Source organism: Haemaphysalis longicornis, unplaced genomic scaffold (genome assembly GCF_048455015.1).
Source record: "Haemaphysalis longicornis isolate Haplotype H1 unplaced genomic scaffold, Haemaphysalis longicornis Haplotype H1 scaffold_9, whole genome shotgun sequence".
Classification (NCBI taxonomy): domain Eukaryota; kingdom Metazoa; phylum Arthropoda; class Arachnida; order Ixodida; family Ixodidae; genus Haemaphysalis; species Haemaphysalis longicornis.
In genome coordinates this window covers 30,902,838-30,922,539 of record NW_027526460.1, presented here as the reverse complement: position 1 = coordinate 30,922,539, position 19,702 = coordinate 30,902,838, and the positions used below count along the sequence as shown (strand labels likewise).

Sequence of the window (19,702 nt, the reverse complement as noted above, 5' to 3'; positions counted from 1 at the left end):
CCCGCTGCTTGGTGCATAGCATTAGACTGTTGAGTCTTCATAAGAGCATTTCTTTTATTTATTTATTTATTTATTTATTTATTTATTTATTTATTTATTTATTTATTTATTTATTTATTTATCACGATACCCACAGCGCCAATGTTGGCATTACAGGGGTGGGGGGGGGGGGGGGGGGAACATACAATAAAAATAAAACACTGAGTACAGGATTGTACAAAGCAAAATTGAACAGTAACAACCGAAATAACACAAACTGATTGCACAACGGCGAGCAGACAGCATGCAGTTGAAATGAATCACCTCATCTGCAGGCATGCGGCGAAAGTTTCACTCGACGTAAAAGACACCTCCTGCTGAGTTAGACTATTCTAGTCTGATATAGACATCGAAAAAAAGGACATTTTAAACAGATTTGTTCTGCATGAAATTTCTTTTACTTTGAGTGAATGATCCCTTCTGGACGAGATGTAATCTGGATTTTGTAAGCAATTGTCACGGTTTATTCCAGTTTTTGAGCGAAATATGCTGTGAAAAAGCTTCAGACGGAACATTTTTCTGCGGCCATGCAAAGATTGCCATCCCAGAGAATTTTTCGCCCCGGAACACACTGAAATTCCCAGAATAATCATTGCAATCAGACAAATTTTGAATCCTTTTTATCCGCTCTGTATCTGTGGCAGTCCAAGGGTCCCAGACTGTGCACGCGTATTCGAGAATAGGGCAGATGTAAGTCTTGTACTACAATGCCTTTGTGTCCAACGGAAGATGTTTGCTGTTGTGCCGCAAAAAACCTAAACCGCGTGATGCCCTAGAACAAACATATCTAATTCGACGACTCCAGGAAAGGTTGAAGTGAAAAAATACCGAGATATTTATGCTCATTTACGAAGGTAATATCTTCTTCGTTAAGCACATAGGTGTAGGAATGAGCATTTTTTTCTTCTTTGTGAAACGCATACAAACAGTTTTGTTCGAATTAATGGTCATAACCCCATTTCATGCACCATTCGGAAAACTTATTTAGGTCATGTTGAAAGAATTCACAATCATCTTGATTTTTAACAATCCTGTACAGAGCGCAATCATCAGTGAAGTGTCGCATAGACGAATGCCGGTAGTCATGCCGGTAGTAATTCCGGTAATTTCAGAAATACTTTAGTGGAGCCGACAAAATTTGAATACCTATCGAGGAGCTCTAAGCCCCGAACTTCGTAAATAAGCTAGAAAGGGCGAGTTACTCACGGCCGTCCGACCGATGCTCTGAACAAAGTTATTCTCTCTCTCCTCGTGTGTTGCAAACTTGTGCGGGATGCAGCTTGAAATTATTCAGAGGTGTCAGAAGCTTGCAAAATAACCGAATTACTTGAAATTGTTTATTGAGCTAAAGCATCAAATCGGGCGATTTCTAGCACAGGCACTGCTGCCCCTCACAAGCGAAGCGTAGCAGATGACATCGGCGTGAGTCCCTAAGCCGACGTCAGAGACAGGGCCGCCCCTCAAACATCTCACTGCCAATAATTAACGCGCGCCGCAAAACGCCCTTTCGCGGCAAGATTCCTCTGCCGCGCAAGGATGGGTCTGCGACCCATTTTTGCGGCAAGGCGCTTTGCGCCAAACTCAACGAGTCTTTTAAGGCGTTGTGCTGCTGAGCACGACGACGCGGGTTCGATTCCCGGCCGCGGCGGCCGGTTTTCTGATTGAGGCGAAAAGTAAAAACGCCCGTAATGAAGAGGTTTATTTTGTCCATCGAAGCAGATACATAACATGCCTCGATGGAACTACTCATCGGGTAACAAATATACATTACAAAAGGGAAACACAGACAAACAACAATTCAGAAGTGGCTGCCACTGGCCTACACACAAGTTGCAACATTTTGTACCACGCAGGGTACAACATAAACAGAGTAGAAAGTCGAGTTGTTGGCAAACGCGAACAGTAGTTTCAGGGTCGAAACACAATGAATGTGGGTAGAAGTAAAGTGGTAAAGTGAACACTGGTAAAGTGAACACTGCAGATAACTATGTATCGTATTTAGTCTGATTACAAGGCTAATATTCTAATTTGTTTTAGTATTGTTACAGGGCTAATATTCAACTATTCTTATTTCCAAACGTGCGTTGTTGACCTTGATGAAGCGGCACGACCAACGCAGGAGGAACGCCTCTTCCCCCAGCGTGGCGAGCTCCGCTTCCAGGTGTTCGAACAGACGCGTGCGCATGCGCAGCAACATGGGGAACATAGCCTTGTGAGGCCGGGACCGGAGTGCCGCGACACCACGACGCCTCCACACAACCAGGGCCCCCAAACATAACAGAAAAGTTACGAGGGCATCGCGCGATTTTGTGCGCTCCCCTAGGCGTACTTTAAACATCCTAGACATCAGCGTCCAAAACGTCCTCGCAACAGAACACTGAAAGATTGCGTGTCGCAAAGTTTCATTTTGTCCGCATTGAGGGCACCGCGCTGACGGAGTTACGCCCCACGCTGTCAAGCGGTCTCTGTGTACGAGATTTCGGCGCACGTTAAATATCCTCAGGAGGTCAAAATTAATGCGGGGCCCTCCACTACGGTGCGCCTCATCGCCTGCGTTGCGTCGGCGCGTTAACCCTAGAATCAATCAATCGAGCATGTGTGAGGTACACGGCTGCAAAAACAAAAGTCTGCCGACCTCTGGACCGCGCTGCTTATATTCAGCGCTACGGCATTTGAGAAGACTGTTGCGTCGACGCTTAACGCGCTCTTACTGCTACGCTGCACCTGTGTGCGTCGGCAGCGTGAACTTTAACGTCGCGTGGAGCGAGAGTAGCAAAAGAGCCTCATCAAGCGCCTTAGTTATCTCAAACGGCCGTGATAAATAGGATGAGAGTGCTGTCTTGTTCGCAGCCATACAGTGCGGGGCGAAACGATGGCGAGGGGGCAAAACTGGCTCCGTTTACCTCGATCCAGCTAGGTGTCCTGGAGGCTGGCGTGCATCGAAGCCCCTAGGTTTTGCCGCGCGTGCGGCTGAACGGCATTCGCAGGCCGCAGCTTGATGCAGCAGAGAACTGTGGTTGTGCTATAGCAACGTGTGCACGCCCGCCACACGATCCGTGTCGCGACCACGGGGGATCGCAGAAACGGTGAGTTCCGCTGCAAGGTCGTGGGGAAGAGAGGATGACACTTTCAGCAGCCCCCTTCAGGGTGTTGCTGAAAGTGTCATCGCGATAGTGCACGCATATTCCCACTAAGGAAGCCGAAGCCCTGCACTTTGGCACTAGAGGGTACGATGTGGGTGCGAGCATTGTATGGCAGTTGGCGGGGGTAGGCCTCAGGGCCGGCACATTGGCGTATTGTCCTATAATGTGCGATAAAAGAAGTTATGTGCTTGTTTTTTTGACAACTCAGGAAACTCAATTTTTCCTTTTGGTTTTTACTTTTATTTAGAAAGGGCGAAAAAATTCGGAGCTAAATCATTATATCTTGGGGAACGCGCGAAACGGCGGGGACGCAAAGAAAGAAGTAAACAGGACAAGCGCTGACTATCAACTCATTTTATTGGAAGGACGGTTAAGTACATGTACATATACATAATCTCCCTCCCCCCACATCACGTGCCAACATCAGCACCGTGCCAACATCAGGAAATGCAAGTGCACCAACTAGCCCAACTCGCCACCTTCCTAAATAATTATATCCCTCATAGCACCAACGTTGATATCTGCATTTCTTGAAAAGGACAGATTCGGCTGGTGCTAGCCCCCCGTTCGGCGCCGCTTCGGCTACCAGTATGCGAGACTGCGCACTTGCGTATGGGTACAACTGGCTGCGGCCATTCTGCTCATTCGCAGGGCCTTATGCCCGTTCCGAATGTCCTCGGTCTGTAAACTCGCTGTAGCGCCTCGATAGTGGACGGATGGTCGGTTTAAGATTTTTACGACGCTAAGTCTTTGCTCAGTATATCCTGCGTGCTTCCGCACTCTCCAGTGATTGTGGCGCTTAGGCTCGCAGCCATGACAGCTGGCTCGTCGCTACTGTAAAAAAAAAGTTCTGTGGCAGAAGCTCGAACACTGGAATGACTCGGCAGTGCGCGAAGCCAGTGCAGCCGCTTCACCCAAAGAGCAGTGGGGTGCCGTTGAACGATACTTCGCGGCCATCCTTGTGAGCAGCACGCCTATCACAAGTCCACAGTAGACAGTATCGACACCAGGCGACCAGGCGGACCGCGGTCAGGCGCAGCATCGATGCGGCTCGCCATGCGCTTCCGGTGATTCATATCTATAAAATTGTGAAAACGGCGCTCGCGGACGGGAAGAAATACAGTCGGACGAAGCGCTGAATAACAACCAAATAACCCCTTCGGCATAGTCTTATAAGTCATTCACGGAAATAAATCCTACGGTCGTTAGTCAGCGCAGACCGTCCGGTTGTTTTCGTTTCTCCCGTTCTCCTAAGTTTAAATCATGGGCCGTGCAGCTCTAATTTCTACTTTACCAAAATGGCGTGCCCTAATTTACATTGTGTCAAATGCCACGAACCGAAACTGTTCCCTTAAGTCTACACTGCACCTGCGCTAAGATAATTGCTGCTGAGTTAGGAATTCTACTCCCTCAATAGAAGCAGCAGAAGCACCAGGAGCTTTTTCCCTGTTTCGGATACGATAAGCTTAACGATACCCTGCAGAAGGTCGCCACGACTGCGCGCCGCAGACGTACCGAAGGTATCACTGCACACGCCCATTCAGTAGCGCCAGCCACATACCACGGACGTAATGGAGCCGGTTTTCCAATCTCGTAACACATTTCAAAATGTTGCTGGGCCGCATTGTAGTAGCCCTGGTAGCTGCACTCGTTCCTAAGGCTCCCCATTCTGGACCCGCCAATGCGACCGGTCGCTTTTATGGTGGCCCCCTATGGGCCGGATTAGTCCAGCGACGAGGACAGTTTCCCAAGTGCATGCAAATCATGGAGGAAGAAAAATGTTAGGAGGGAGTATGACGTCAGGCGGCCCAGCTTTGGCAAGCCAACCTCCTCTGACGCCGCATCCTCCTCTCCTCGGGCTCCTCCCGCGCAATGCATTATGGAAGATGCACCACTCTCAGGTCCGCGGTAGCATTTAGTGGCTAACAGCAACAAGATGCGCCCGATGCGGTGCCATCGACGCACCGGAACAGCACCCATGCACACCCAGGTGCATCGTCTGTGGAGGGGGCCATGTGACCGGTTCCAGCGAGTGTCAGCAGCGGTTTCGTCCCCGCAAGACCTTCGCCATGGCAGTCTCCACCGTGCCCGACAAGGATCAATTTCCGCCGCTACCTCAACGAGAGGAGAAGCTGAAACTATCCAAGCAAGATTGTGGCAAGAAGCAACAAGAAGCCGGCCTGACAACATCGAGCAACGTCCCCGGGACCAAACAACGCAACCAACAGGTGGGCATACCCCCCTTGCCTCTCTCTGCTCACATGCAAAATGATCGGTTTAACGCAACTCCCCCTAATCCAATGACAGACATAATTCGAGAACTGCGCACTATTAGACTTGAAATCTCCTCACTCAAAGCAGAAAACGCGGCTCTTAAGCAGGAAAACATGTTGCTCAAAGCTCGCATGCAAACGGCCGCTCTTGATTCTGACCAAGCAGCATCCCCTAATCCCCCAAAGCGCACGGCACTATGCACGCCGAATCTCGAGGAAAAAGGATCCACTCCCCCTATCCTGGAACAACGTGTCGGAAAAATCGAGCAGGTTCTAGTGGAACAAAACGCTGAATATACTCAGTTACATCAAATCCTCCTAGTAAACCTAACCACCATGCAGTCCACCATAGACGCAATTAGAGCAGAAATGCACAACAATATCCAACGGATAGTTAGCAGCATAGAAGCGACAAACGCGCCAGTGGTAGATATTACAGATATCGACATCCCCTGATTCGGCCCAGCAACCTATCAAGAATTTCAAGAATAAAATCACCCGAATTTGGCAGTGGAATTGCCGGGGCTTCTCACAGAAGAAAGTTGTCTTACAACAGTATATTCAAAATGTCGATACCCCCCCTGATATTATCGCTCTACAAGAAGTTGGAAAATCTGTAAAACTTCCGGGATATAGAGCATACCAAGCAGAACAGAACCCAATCACGGCGATACTGATACAGCGAAACATTCCTGCCTGTAGGACTCAATTTGAAACCATCGATATCCCTCACGATTTCATCACTTACCCACAAAACGAAATCAAACCAAACTTTTCCTGCTTAACATTTACAGCAAACCTAAGGCCAAAGATCTTAGATTTAACTTACTTTTCTCACTTGCCCGTAAGGAAGCTGGACTCCATAGCCTAGTCATAGTTGGAGATTTTAATGCGCCACACACGGCTTGGGGATACCTCCATAATACGCGAAAAGGGCAGGACCTTTGGGATCAAGCACAATTACATCATCTTACACTCGAGAACGAACCGAACACCCCCACCAGGATAGGAAACAGCATACAACGCGACTCTACACCAGACCTTACATTCACTATGCACATAAAGAAATCACAATGATCTGTAACAGACGTCAATCTCGGCAGTGACCACTTTATTGTTCAAACCGATCTTGAACTCAAGCACCCAATTAAAAGGCTACCTAGGCAAACACGGCTCATAGACTGGGATGAATTCAGGAAGCAACGCGTCGCCAAGCAGGACTCCCAAAACAGTGCAGACCTTATACATCTACAAAGCTGGACCACTCAACTTATACAAGACACAGAATTGGTCACAAAAATATTAGACCAGGAAATCCCCGCTGACAATACAGATTCACATCTACTACACTTATGGGAGGCACAGAGAAGCATTCGTATGCGGTGAAGAGGCAACAAACACAATCGTAAACTTAAGCGCAAACTCGCTGAATTGGAAAAACAAATACAAGAACATGCAACATACCTTGCACAAGCTCAATGGGACGAAATTTGCAACCAGATGCAGGGAAACCCGAGTATGAAGCGCACCTGGCATTTACTGAAGCATCTAATAAATCCCAACCACTCCAAAGCGGCTCAGATTAATCAAAGGCTTACTCACACAATTCAAAATTATCAAGGCTCTGGTGCAACACTCCTCAACGATATCATAGACACATACCTTCCAAAAGGCACCCGTGATACACTTCCAATGCTTCCAACCTACGCCGGCCCAGACAACCCTGACAAAGAGATTTCCGAGGCAGAGGTTAGGGGAGCTATCTTTAAACTTAGACCTAACTCTGCACCAGGTATAGACCAGATTACCAACAGGATGCTAAGGAATCTAGATGATAACTCTATTACAGCCATCACGGAGTTCTTTAATCACCATTGGACTCAAGGCACTTTACCTCAATCCTGGAAAACCGCAAAAATCACGTTTATCCCCAAACCAGGAAAACCACTCAGACTTAAACATCTCCGACCGATCTCTCTCACCTCCTGCCTCGGAAAGCTCATGGAGCACATTATACACAACAGACTCGTCAAGCTTTTACAGCACAAGCAACTCCTTCCTCACACAATGATTGGTTTCCGACCTAAACTATCCACACAGGACATTCTTCTTCAACTGTCCCACGACATAATCACGCCACAGCATAAACATGACAACGCCGCTATACTAGCATTAGATTTAACTAAAGCCTTTGATAATGTTTCACACACAGCGATACTCAAAGGCTTGCACTCCATAGGCCCAGGACCACGCACATACAATTACATCCGAAGTTTTCTCACGAACAGGACAGCTATTGTACAAATCGCCGATATCACTTCCACCACCCTGACTCTCCCTTCAAAAGGCACGCCACACGGCGCCGCCCTTTTCCCTTTATTATTTAATCTCGCCATCTTAACCGTCCCCCAACAACTCCAACAAATCCCTAATCTTAATTTTGTTTCGTACGCCGACGACATTACACTTTGGATCAACAAAGGCAGCGACGCTGAAATAGAGAGCATTTTACAAAGAGGAGTAGAAATAGTGATAGAGGAGGCTGGTAGAGCAGTGCTCACCTGTTCGCCAGCCAAATCGCAGCTGCTCGTACTCCCACCAAAAACGCAAAACTCATCCCCCCGAATATCCACATAAACATGCGAGGCGACCCCATCCCGAAGGTTGAAATAATCAAAATCTTGGGTTTAACCTTTCAACATAACAGATCAAATACTCACTTCATACGCCAGCTCGAACAACACGCCACGCAAACGATTGGTTTAATTCGACGAGTTACCAATAGACACAGAGGACTCAGGGAAGCTGAACGCCTCCGTCTCCTTCAAGCATTTGTCCTTAGCAGGCTGACCTACTCCCTTCCCTATTTAAACCCATCTAAAACAGAGCTTAATAGAGTGAACATCATACTCAGAAAAGCTTATAAAGCAGCGCTGCAACTGCCCCTCAGCACTTCCACTGCCAAATTCGAAGCTCTAGGTGTGCATAACACCGCGGAAGAGCTCATTGAGGCTCACCTCGTCAATCAAATGTATGTATGTATGTATGTATGTATGTATGTATGCATGTATGTATGTATGTATTGCACAAAAGAAAGAAAGGAAGGTCCACCAACAGGCGTAAATTGTCTCGCCTAGGGGCGGACACCGGAACGCCTGCTGGTGTAGGGGAGGTGGGATAGGGAGGAAAGAGTACATAGGAATAGGGGGATAGGGTAGAGGGCTAACATAAATATATAACACATGGGCAAGAATAACTATATATACAACGTTAGGTGAAAGAAAACAAAAACAAAAAAAACGAAACACTAGACAAATACATAAATATCAAAATAAAGGACACCAAGGAGTAGCAAAAAGGACATCTGCACACGCACACACACACACAAATACACGCACAGGAATTCCACACTAACAGCTACACTCCACTGCAACCCGGGCAGTTACGTAAAGTTGTATCTTAGTGCGTTGTGGAGCCCCGAGGCCCCCAGGTATGCTCCCAGGGTCTCGAGCACTTCGTCCTAAGGTCCCTGAAATTACTAAGGTAGCACCATCTTTAGATCTCGCCGCCTTTCGCCCTCGCCCGCGCTCCTTTCCTCCTTCGTTTTTTGCCATTTTCTTTTTCGCCGGCGAACGCCGCGCGCCCATAGAGCTAAAGGCGCGCCATTGGCCAACGGCCACTGACGTAGTACCTCGTCCCTGCGTTGTTTGTTTTTTCTTCTCTTCGCCGCCACTGTCCATGTAAATTCGCCATTTTAGGCTCAGCTGCCTCGGAGCAGGCCATTCGATTCAGAAGGGGTGCACGGCAACGTTGCAGAGGAAGTTCTGTGGTGCCGGTGCAGTGCAGCAGCGTGGTTCCACGGTGCCGTGCATCACGGTTGCACCATCAGTAGCGCCCCTGCGTGTTTACAATCGAGTGAGGTGCAGGCATAGTCGTCAGCTAATCATCCTCGCCTGTAGTCCTCTACAACTGGATATTTACGGCCATCTGGGTTGCGTCGTACGCATCAGCGGCGACGCAAAGTTTGTCCCACGCATCTTCGAGCTCGACGGACATTTTCACGCGGTCGCCGCAACTGCCGGTAGCCGCCTGCCAACCCGCAACGCCCGAACGCTCACGGCACCGAATCGCTGCGCCTCCTCCGTAGCACGTGCATCGGTTCTCTGCACCGCGGCGGCACCGCTGCAGCACCATAAGCAATCGAGCGACGCGGTGCACGACACCATTCCTGCAGCGGCAAATCGAGCGCTTTGGTGCAGCGCACCGTGCAACGGTGCAGGCGTTGCAGGGAATAGCGTCTGAATCGAATGGAGCTCTTATCGAAGCCGCCAACGTATAACAACCGAAGAGTCAGCTGCTCGTTTCAAACAAATGTTGCGTCGGCGTCACTTTATGTAGCTTCGCGATGCCGAGTTGTTGTGCCTTCGGATGCAATAAGTTCAGTGCAGTCACGGCCAGCTCGGCTGTAGCAAGCTGTAATTTATCAAAGCCCACACATGAATCAATGTTAGCTGTACAACATGGATTCACAACTGCGCTTTTAGCGCGCTTCTGGCCTTGGAATACGGTAGTTATTATAGAATTTGGCGCTACAGCTAATTGTAAGCTGAGCGCATTCTTTAACTGCGCGTTCTTTGTGCCAGCCTTTTCCAGATATGCCCGACAGGGCCTTACTCGAAGTAATTGTGAACGCCAATCGCACGATTATTGCTATGCCACGGACGCACTGCCAAAAGTACAGCCGTCATGGGCGAGGCCAACGAGGAGACGCGAGAACTTTGACCCTGACAGCAGCCTATAACGACGTGAAGGTGACATATATTTTGCAACAGCGTCAAAGCACCGTAAAGTGCACGGAATAAAGGTGGCATGAATGTCAGTAGCTAATGCGGGGCGCATACTGAGCGCTGCCTAATGATCTACAACTAACGCAAAAAACGCGAACGCAAAAAAGCCAACGCAGCGCTCGAACTGCCGCGAACCAAGGTCACCGCGAACCATGCGCAAGCCGTGCAGCGCTTGCACGACCACACCTTAATCACGCAAATGCAAGAACGGAATTACTGTAATAGAGCAATTTGAAACGTCCACGTTCGATCCTTTCGCGTTCACGAACTATCCTGAGCATGCCGCACACGTAAACAAACACCGCGCTGTCCGTATGAGCCAGCGGCATCCATCCGGCAAATATCCCCTTCTACACAAAAATATACAACAAAACAGCCTCACTTAGGGCGTGTTGGTAATATGGGGCTCTAGAAATACTATGTAACAGAGAAGTTTGAAACGTCCACGTTCTAACCTTTCGCGTTCACGAACTATTCTGAGCATGCCGCACACGTAAACAAACACCGCGCTGTCCGTATGCGCCCGCGGCATCCACCCCGCAAATATCCCCTTCTAGACAAAAATATACAACAAAACAGTCTCACTTAATGCGTGTTGGTAAAACTTGGCTGTATAAATACTATTAATGCTACCAAAGAGCGATTGCGGCGCGAAAACAAGAGCAAACTGCACGAAAAACTGCAGCGAGCGGCCCGAAGCGTTGCGAGGGCGTCTGCTCTGAGGAAGCCAACAAATATGGCGGCCCCGCCGCGGAGTTAAAGGAGTACTGACACCAAATTTAGAGGCCTAAATAACGATATAATTGGCTTCAGTAGTTTGTACAGATTACCCACAGAAATGTTTGGAGCGATCCGAGGCTGGAAACGCATCAAAAATCGATTTTAATTGCCCTGGCCGCGAACTAGTACAAATCGGCAGCACTAGCGAAATCGCTTAGGGTGTGACGTCAGGCTATCCGCGACATGGAGGAAAGAATACTCAGGAGAGGCCCCTGGCATCCCAATGCATTGCGAAAAGTGTGGAGGAAGTTACGTCATTTTTCTTGAGCCCATGGACAATGTTGCTTACTTGTTTACAACTGCGGCGGCCAAATTTGGGCAAATAGAACGGACAAATTTTTAAGGCGCTTGGCATTTCGCTGCCTGGCTACGCTTGCAAACCAGCGCAGTCACTACGACAAACGTTTTTAGATTAGGCCAGTTTGAAAACTCTGCCGTCGTTGCGCCATCCCGCGAGCCTGTTGCTATGACGACGACAAACGCTACTTTGCCAGGCTTAAGAGCTGAAAAATCGTCCTTCTATCTCAAAAACGAAGGCCGTTTTTCGATTGAAACTTTGGGTGAGGGTTAGAATGGGCAAATTGAAGGCGAAATCAACAGCTTAGAACATCACATCGCACCGAGGAATTAGCGACGAAGCTGTTTTCGCTTCGAAGCGGGAGGGCAGGGCGACGCCATGTTAGTCAAATCAAACCGGAGACAGCAAAGGATGATGGGATAGAGTGCTGGGCTCCGTGGGCTCAAGTCATGGCGGGACTCGGCTTCACAAATGTGACGTCACGGCCTCTCCTAACCTTTTCTTTCCTCCATGATCCGCGATTTTGCGGCCGATTCAGCATGACGTCATACAGTTGTTTCCGGAACCGGAAGCGATAGCCTGCGCTGTTGTTGTGGGCGGTCTCGCTTCGATAGGAGGTTTGGCTTGGCTGCGGTACCGCTGTGAGCAAGGCTTGCGAAGTGGCGAAGTGCGCACTTCACGTTTCCGCGCAGGTATTGCCATCTCTCGACCGGTCGGCGCACCGCCCGCCGCGCGCCGCGGGGGGCCGGTCAGCGTATACGCTTGCATCGCGGCAGATATCTGATCGCCGCTTTTAAAATAAGCCCTGATAACAATCCCAAGCACAATTTTTCACCACACTAACACCTACTTTCTCGCATGTGGAACTTCATTTTAACGATCAGATTGATTCAGAAGAGCAGCGACAAGCGGTTGCTACCGTCTTGCTACCGTGGTCTGCGCCGGATCGAGCCGCTGAGTGTCCGAGCTGGCAGGCGCGGCCGGCGTGTGCGCGAACTGTTTCCGAAGGCAGGAAACGCTTCACGATTGCCTGCTTTATCCATTTTTTGCGATTAAACGCGCGGGATCTACAAATTCAGCTCAGCGATAGTCGTAGTTGACCATGGAGCAAAAACGGTGGGCGGAGCGACGCCGACGACGCATCGCATGCACGCATCGGGTCATGTGTCTCAAATTCACGCGTACGACTAGTCGTGGTGACAGTCGTAACGATCAGTCGCATGCGAATCGAGTGTACAAATCGTACATGTGTCCAGCGCTTTAGTGTGAACCGCGTGCAATCCGTAGCAGACGATGCAGCGAACGTCCCTGACGTCACGGAGACCATGACGTCACGGTCCGACGTCACGGAGACCGTGACGTCAGGCAGTCCGCTTGCAGGCTCTCCTTCGAACGGCCATTTTCCCGCGCGGCGACCGAATTTGAAAGTGGTTGCAATAAACGTGCTATAATTAATTATATGTTGGTGGCTGACGCCTTTCGGTTCGATTTTCGTAATTACTGGGACCATAGGTATTCTTTACAGCATAAAAAAAGAGGAGGGCAGCGGAGAAGGAGGGAGCAGTTGGCGCTACCTTAGTTATTTTAGGGACCTTACTTTGTCCCGCTCCCTGGCACCTCCTGGGGGCCAAAGCAGTTCCTCGAGTGGCCGCACCCCTCGGAGCACGGCCAGAAGCTCCGCCCGCCCTGCCGCAAACTTTGGGCACTCGTACAGTACATGCGGCAGGGACTGCACGGGCGCTCAGCAGTGAGTGCAGGCGGGACTGGCCACCCGCCCTAGTCGGTGCTTCCGCTCTGCCGTCCACGCGGCCCCCACGCGGAGGCGCAGGACGGCCGAGCGCAGTCGACGAGGCAGGCGTGATGCCCGCACAGGCGGCAGACCCCCTCCGACACGCAGCCGCGGGTCTGGATGCCTGGTGCGGAGGTGTCGCTGGATGAGCAGGCGGGCGTCGTCCGCTGCCGCCTGGGCCAACATGTCCGAGGGAGGCAGCGCGTGTGCTCCGGCGGCCAGCTCGTCCGCCCGCTCGTTTCCGTCCAGGCCGATGTGGGCGGGGACCCACTGCAGGCACAACCGAGTGCCTCGGTCCGCCAGCTGCGCCGCTTTCTCCCGGATGCCCCGCACCAACAGGGAGTGCGAGTCGCCGTCCCGTAGACGCGCCAGGGCCACCCGGGAGTCGCACAGCAGGGCACAGAGCTCGGGCAAGGGCGCCACCTCCAGCAGCAGGTCCAGGCCCAGTCCGACACCCACCAGCTCGGCTGTGGCCGAAGATGAGGCATAGGGCAGCCGCACCTGCCGAGTGGCCTCTCCCACCACGGCGGCCGCTGCGGCCGACCCCTGCTGCTGCCGCACCGAGCCGTCCGTGTAGACAAGGGCGTGGCTTTCGAGGTCGCCGCAGACGACGCCCCGTGTCAGCTGCAGTTGTGCGCATGGGGGCGTCCACCGCTTGCTGCGCAGACCTGGGATGTCCAGTCTCACTTCAGCTGTCAGAGCAGGAGCCGGGCCACCAGGTTGCGCATCCAAGGGGTCCACCACCTCTTCGTAGAGCGCGAGCATGCGCCCCATGCGCGAGCGGTGGTGGCCCCTCAGTCGCTGCAGCAGCGGGCCGCCCCCCTCGGCGCGCCGCAGCCGGTCAATTTGGCCAAGCGCCCGCCGGTCAGCCGTCATCCCGAGGGTCCACGCCCCCGCCTCGACCAGCGTCTTCTCGCAGGACGAGCTCTGGGGCAGGCCGAGGCAAGAGCGGACCCCCTTGCGGTGATCCGTTTCCAGCTGCCGCCAGGTCGGTTTCCGCAGGCTCACCAGCGGCAGCGCATACATGAGGAGACCCAAAGCGGAGGCGTTGTACAGCCGGAGAGCCGTCCGCTGTGAGCAACCCCTGTCCCGGACCACCATCTTGTGGCCAGCTGAGCCCTGGCTCGGAGCTTCTTGGCTGCCTGCCGGAAGTTCAGCCAGTGGTCCAGGGTGAGTCCCAGGTACCGCACCCTGGTCTTCCACTGGAGCTCCTCACCATCGATGGTCAGGCGCCGGGTCCGTGCACGGGCGGCGGCGTCTGGATGCACCAGCATGGCGTCTGTCTCTCAAATTACCAGACTCTCAAATACTACCACTGGCGCTCTTATTCTCCAGAGGTTACGAATATCCCCTTTAGACCCCCCAGAAGACAAAACCACACTCCCTCACGACATTCATTCTAATTTAATTATCAGGCCTATACCCAGAAACATGCACCCACAATTCAACACCAAAAGGCGTTCGCAACGCGCACAAGCATTGTATACATAAAAAATACCGCGACAAACATGACGCGTCGACGCAGCCGAATATCGGTGGCATGGTGCCTTGTCAATCGTCTCCCATTGCCGTTCCAATCAGGTACAGCGGAACTTCCTGACCATTTGCACCACCAACCCAGCCACAGCGGAAGAGGCGGCGGTAGCATTAGCGCTAACGGAAAAGCCGACCCCTTCCAGAATCATCACCGATTCTAAAACGGCAGTTCAAAATCTCGCCTCCGGCTATATTTCGCCCCAGGCACTTAAAGTTCTCCAACAAGCACCCCCAACGTCCCCCGTAGAAATCATCTGGGCTCCGGCGCATGCTGGCCTGGAGGAGAATGAAGTTGCCCACAGTATGGCTCGAGAACTCACCATCCGAGCCGGGCCCAGCTCGTTCCCCCATGACGCCAGATCCGCTAGAGACGGGATGATCACCTACAATGAAATTACCACCACTACCGCCTCTCTCGCCGGCACACAAACTCACCATCCAGCAAGAACATACATATGGCGTCTTTTACAGACAAACACATTTCCCAATCCCGCTAAATTAAACCTAATTCAGCCAGCGCTATACCTTTCACCTGACTGTACTGCCTGCCAGTCCCTCGGCACACTTCAGCACCTTATGTGGGGATGCCAGAGGGATCCCTATCCAAAAATAACCTCATGTGAGCAGTGGGAGGAGGCGTTGCGCTGCCCAGACCAGGAGGCTCAAGCTTCACTGGTCGCCCGGGCGGCTGCGGTCGCCGCCAAACCGGATGCCACAATCGTCAACTAACTCTTCTCCCCAATAATAGTGTTTCTTCTTCTTCTTCCATGGTCGGGTGGGCCGGCGGCGGCGGCGGTCTCTGACTCCGGGGCATCTCTCGTGTTTGGTTGGCGGTAACTTTTCCCCGTCCTTCCTGCATTTGTCTGCTCGGCGATCCCATGCCCGCGTGCGGGCAGGAGTGCCGCGTGCATGCAAAAGACAAAAGCCGTGGGAAAAAACCAACATATAGCAGCCTTCGCGACAAAGGGCCGCAGAGCAGTTTCGAGCATACGAAATTGAAGAGTGCGCGGCGGCCCATACTTCGGCAGCGCGGTGGGGTCACGTGGTGCAGTGACGCCTGGGCCGACTTCGATTTTACTTTTTATGATAGGCTTCACGTTTCTCCGGTGGCGCCGTCTCCTAACTTATTGCTTCCTCCATGCGAGTGGCGTTGCCGAAGGCGCCGTACGAGATTTTTCGCCTGCGTTGCGCTCCCACCCTCGTATTGTGGAAGTACTGTCGCTGTTCAAAGCGACACGAGACGTAGATCCCATGCTCAGGAAGCACCTTCACGAGCTGCGAGCCGAATTTGACGCTTACCGCTGGAACCACGGCCGGCTTTGCTCGAAAGCGCCGCTGTAAACATTCACAAGCACGGAGAGGCCTACGGGTGCATAGTGTTTTTTAGGTGTGCTTTGACGATTGCGCTTGGAATTCTGCTAGGAGTTATCGCGCCACCTTCCCTTTACATCATAGCGCTGTAACGAGTGGCCCATCAGCTGATAGGTGGTGCGAAAAGCTTTGGTTTCGCTCGCGTGCGCATTTGCATACATTCGCCATATCGGTGCTCCGGCATGGTAGTTGGAGGCGATCGATGGCAACGTTGCGCAAAAACAAACGAGGGCAAATAAGAAACGAAAGGACAAGCGCACTTTCTTGTTGTTTCTTCTTTGACCTTGTTTGTTTTGCGCAACTTCGCCATGTGTAGAAAGCCGCTACCGCCGCACTGCACCCTCTAGTTCCAGCTCGTCGAGTAGCTGCGAATACCTCCCAGATGAAGGGCAACTTGCCCGCTTAAAACGCCGACGTGGGGCAGTATTACTTGTTCAGGTTTCTTTCACTTCTAAGCACGCGCACATAACCGGTTGCCGGCGTGCACGGCTTGGGGGGAGGGGTGCGTGCACGCGGTCCTTACTGATGGCGCCTCCCGTACTGGCGGGAGGTATAAACGCGGACGTCAAACGGCCCAATGCGACTTGTCCGGTGTCCTCTCAGTGATCGAGCGGATTGGGTTGGTGTGTTACACGAACAGTGAGATGCCTACGAAGCGGGAGTCAGCTCCTAGCTTGTCCGCGAGACTGAACCTTGGATCCTTCCAAGTTTCATTCAGCTAATTGGCTAGGAAGTTTGCTCAACCGCTATTTACGAACAAACGTGTTTCATTTCATGCACTTCGTGGACTGCGTCCAGCTTCGCAGGTCATTTTTCTTCACAGGGTGGAAAGGGCACTAATTTTCTTACAGCCACGACTCGTACGCACCCGCCGCGATGGCTCAGTGGCTAAGGCGTTGTGTTGCTGAGAACGGGTACGCGGGTTCGAGTCCCGGCCGCGGCGGCCACTTTTCTAGTGGATTCGAAGAGCCAAACCGCCCTTGTATATACGAGATTTCGGCGCATGTTAAAGATCCCCAGGTGGTCAAAATCAATCCGGAGCCCTCCACTATACGGCGCGCCTCATCGCCTTCATTTTGTCGGCGCGTTGAACCTTACAATCAATCAATCAATCAATCAATAAATCAATCAATCAATCAGTCAATCAATAAATGAATGACTCGTACGCAGTAGCATTTGTGTTCCCGCGCAGTCGACTGTTTCTTTAAGACGTGGCGTTTTTTATTCGGTTTCAAAAGCCGCGGAAGACGGCCGGTAACGGCCGCATGATCGATAGGACCGTGCAATCGCGCTAGCCGAAGCCCCCTAGCCGACATGAAGAACCACCAACCAAGAAGGTTATCTTGCTCCGTGACGCAGCATAAAATGCCTTGTCATGCCACGGCCGGGCTGGAGGAGCGGCGGGCGCGCAAAGTGCGCGCTCGCCGCTCCTCTAGTCCGGCCGTGGTCATGCATGCTCCGGTGGCCGCGCGGCTGCGACTTGATGCGATAACTTTTTCGTTTTGTTTTACAACTGGCAGAATGTTCTGGAAGACGATATCGATGTGAAAGAGTGGAAGGGTAGGCGGTAGCCGACCAATAGCAGTGCTCTGTAATCCCAGGATAAGCGCGTTTTAGAACAAGGGGTACGCCATCTTGCTTGCCTGTTGTGCATCGGGCGCAGAGTAGCTGGCGGCACGGTGACGGCGGCGATGGACAGGTGAGTTTTTTTCCTCGCGGTATACTGTCTATTGGGGAAGTTTAGTTCGCGCTAAGAGGTGTTTTAATGCCATAAGTGTTGTCGTTTTTGTTTCCTTCAGTCGTTTTTCGTTGTGCCTGTGCCATCCCCGCTCCCAACCGGCTCGCTCGGACAAGCGAATACCCACGAGGGCCTCACGGACTTCCTTCACGGTATGCTGCTTCAGTCTTCACCGACGACTCTTCCAAGTGGTGAGTTCCGTGGCTGAAGGCCCGGTGCGACGTGCGGCGTGCCCACGAAACCGGCTTTCGTATAATTTTTTTCGCGACGCTGAACGTTTGCGTATTTGAATTTTCCTAACCGAGCGCACATTAGCCTCGGAGCCGGACGTTTCCTGGGCCGTCGCGACGCAGGGATTCCGACTGTCGCCAAAGCTTTGCGGTGCGCGTTAGGCTGTAGCTTTCGGGACAGCGGCGCAGTGGCGGTGTTGGAGCCCTTCGCCACTGCCTTTAGCGCCGGACTCAGCTCGGAAGCCCCGTTAGGTTGTGGTGATAGTCGGTCTTCCTTTCCGAACGCCGCGGTAGCCGAGGTATGTGCACATCGATAATGCCTTCCGCTCGCACGTCCTCGGTTCGCGCGGCGTTCGGAATACAGTCGCCACCTTCAACGAGCATCACTGAAGCACGGAACGCAGCTCTGCGGTCTGCGGCTCCAAATTGGGGTCGTGGCAAAGGCGAGTGATGGAATTGGTGTCCTTGGTTCCTTTTCAGGTTCGCGTCCGGCACCGCCTCCGCCCTCCCCTTTCCCTGACCCTTGCGTCGTGTCTTATTGCACTTGTTCCTTCCCGCAAACATGCACTACTCTTCTGGCTAGGCAGGTACACGTCTCCATCTGTCCTATCTACTGAGCTCGACGACGCATGTTTTGTACAGAGGTGTTTTCTGGTAATAAAAGTGGTTCTGTCGCTGTTCGTCTGTTACTTTGCCTTTCAGCGTCCCTTCCCGTTCCTGCCAGGCGTAATCATGGTCCCCGCATTCAGTAAGCCGTGATTACTTTCGAAATTACAACATTTCTAACGTGCTTTGCCGTTTGTTCCAGACCGCCTCCTGCCTATGGGTACCGGCCACCGCCGAGCAGGACGGGGCCGTCATCGAGACGTCCAGAATGCCGTTCAAGTCGAGCTGTACATGGCTGCGCCTGTCTTGAAATCATTAAACCCTGTTTGCAATCGGTAAGGAATGGTGATCTCCCTAAACGTAACATTTTTAACGTGATTTGCCCCTTGGTGCAGGCCGCCTTCTATCTATGCGTCCTGGTTACCACTTTGGAGGACGGTCCGTCATAGAGCCTTCACGAATGCCATTCGAGTCGAGCTGTCCGTCGCTGCGCCTGTCTTGGAATTAAACCCTGTTCGAAACCGGAGTACTGCCTTTGTCGTTTGTACACAGTCGATGCGGCTCGCTGGCTCTGTCGGCTCGAGCGACATCAAGTACTGTGTCGGTCTCTTGTATCTCGTTTCGAACAGTATTTTAGGAAATCCTAGTTGTCATAATGGCGCTCATTAAAGTAAGGAGAGAAAAAAAAAGAGCGAACAAGTTCGCACTCCTAGTGAGCATAATTCCAAAAATGATTCGCTAGGAGTGCGGTTAGGGACAGCCCTTGACCCAGTGTGAACGTCGCACCGTTCATGAAGCGAAGTTCTTACTCGGGTACTTTGTCCTCAGGCTGGTGTGAAAGTGTTCATTCTAGGCAACGTGTCCTCCCAGGATTTGGCCCCGGACGGCGAAAAAGGTAAACGGACTGTTGTGTGTAGCTTGTACAGGGGAGTTCGGCGTAGCCGCCGGCAAAGTAGCATGCGGACAGAAGTCTGAACGTCCTTGTCGTCACTCGTAGAGTTGAGTGTAATACTCGGCGTACTGTTTAGTTTTCTCAGTGGCTCTAACCGCAC

At 51.9% G+C, this 19,702-nt stretch overlaps 1 protein-coding gene across 1 annotated transcript; it reads left to right on the top strand.

The window, feature by feature from the left end:
- The first annotated feature begins 14,862 nt into the window (after window positions 1–14,862).
- On the top strand, window positions 14,863–19,319 carry LOC144153129 (uncharacterized). Its single transcript, XM_077684785.1, has 5 exons — window positions 14,863–17,775; window positions 17,876–18,005; window positions 18,747–18,792; window positions 18,853–18,985; window positions 19,046–19,319. Exons 1-5 carry the CDS (start codon window positions 17,768–17,770, stop codon window positions 19,317–19,319), a joined length of 591 nt encoding a protein of 196 aa, XP_077540911.1. The 5' UTR covers window positions 14,863–17,767.
- Window positions 19,320–19,702: the final 383 nt, after the last annotated feature.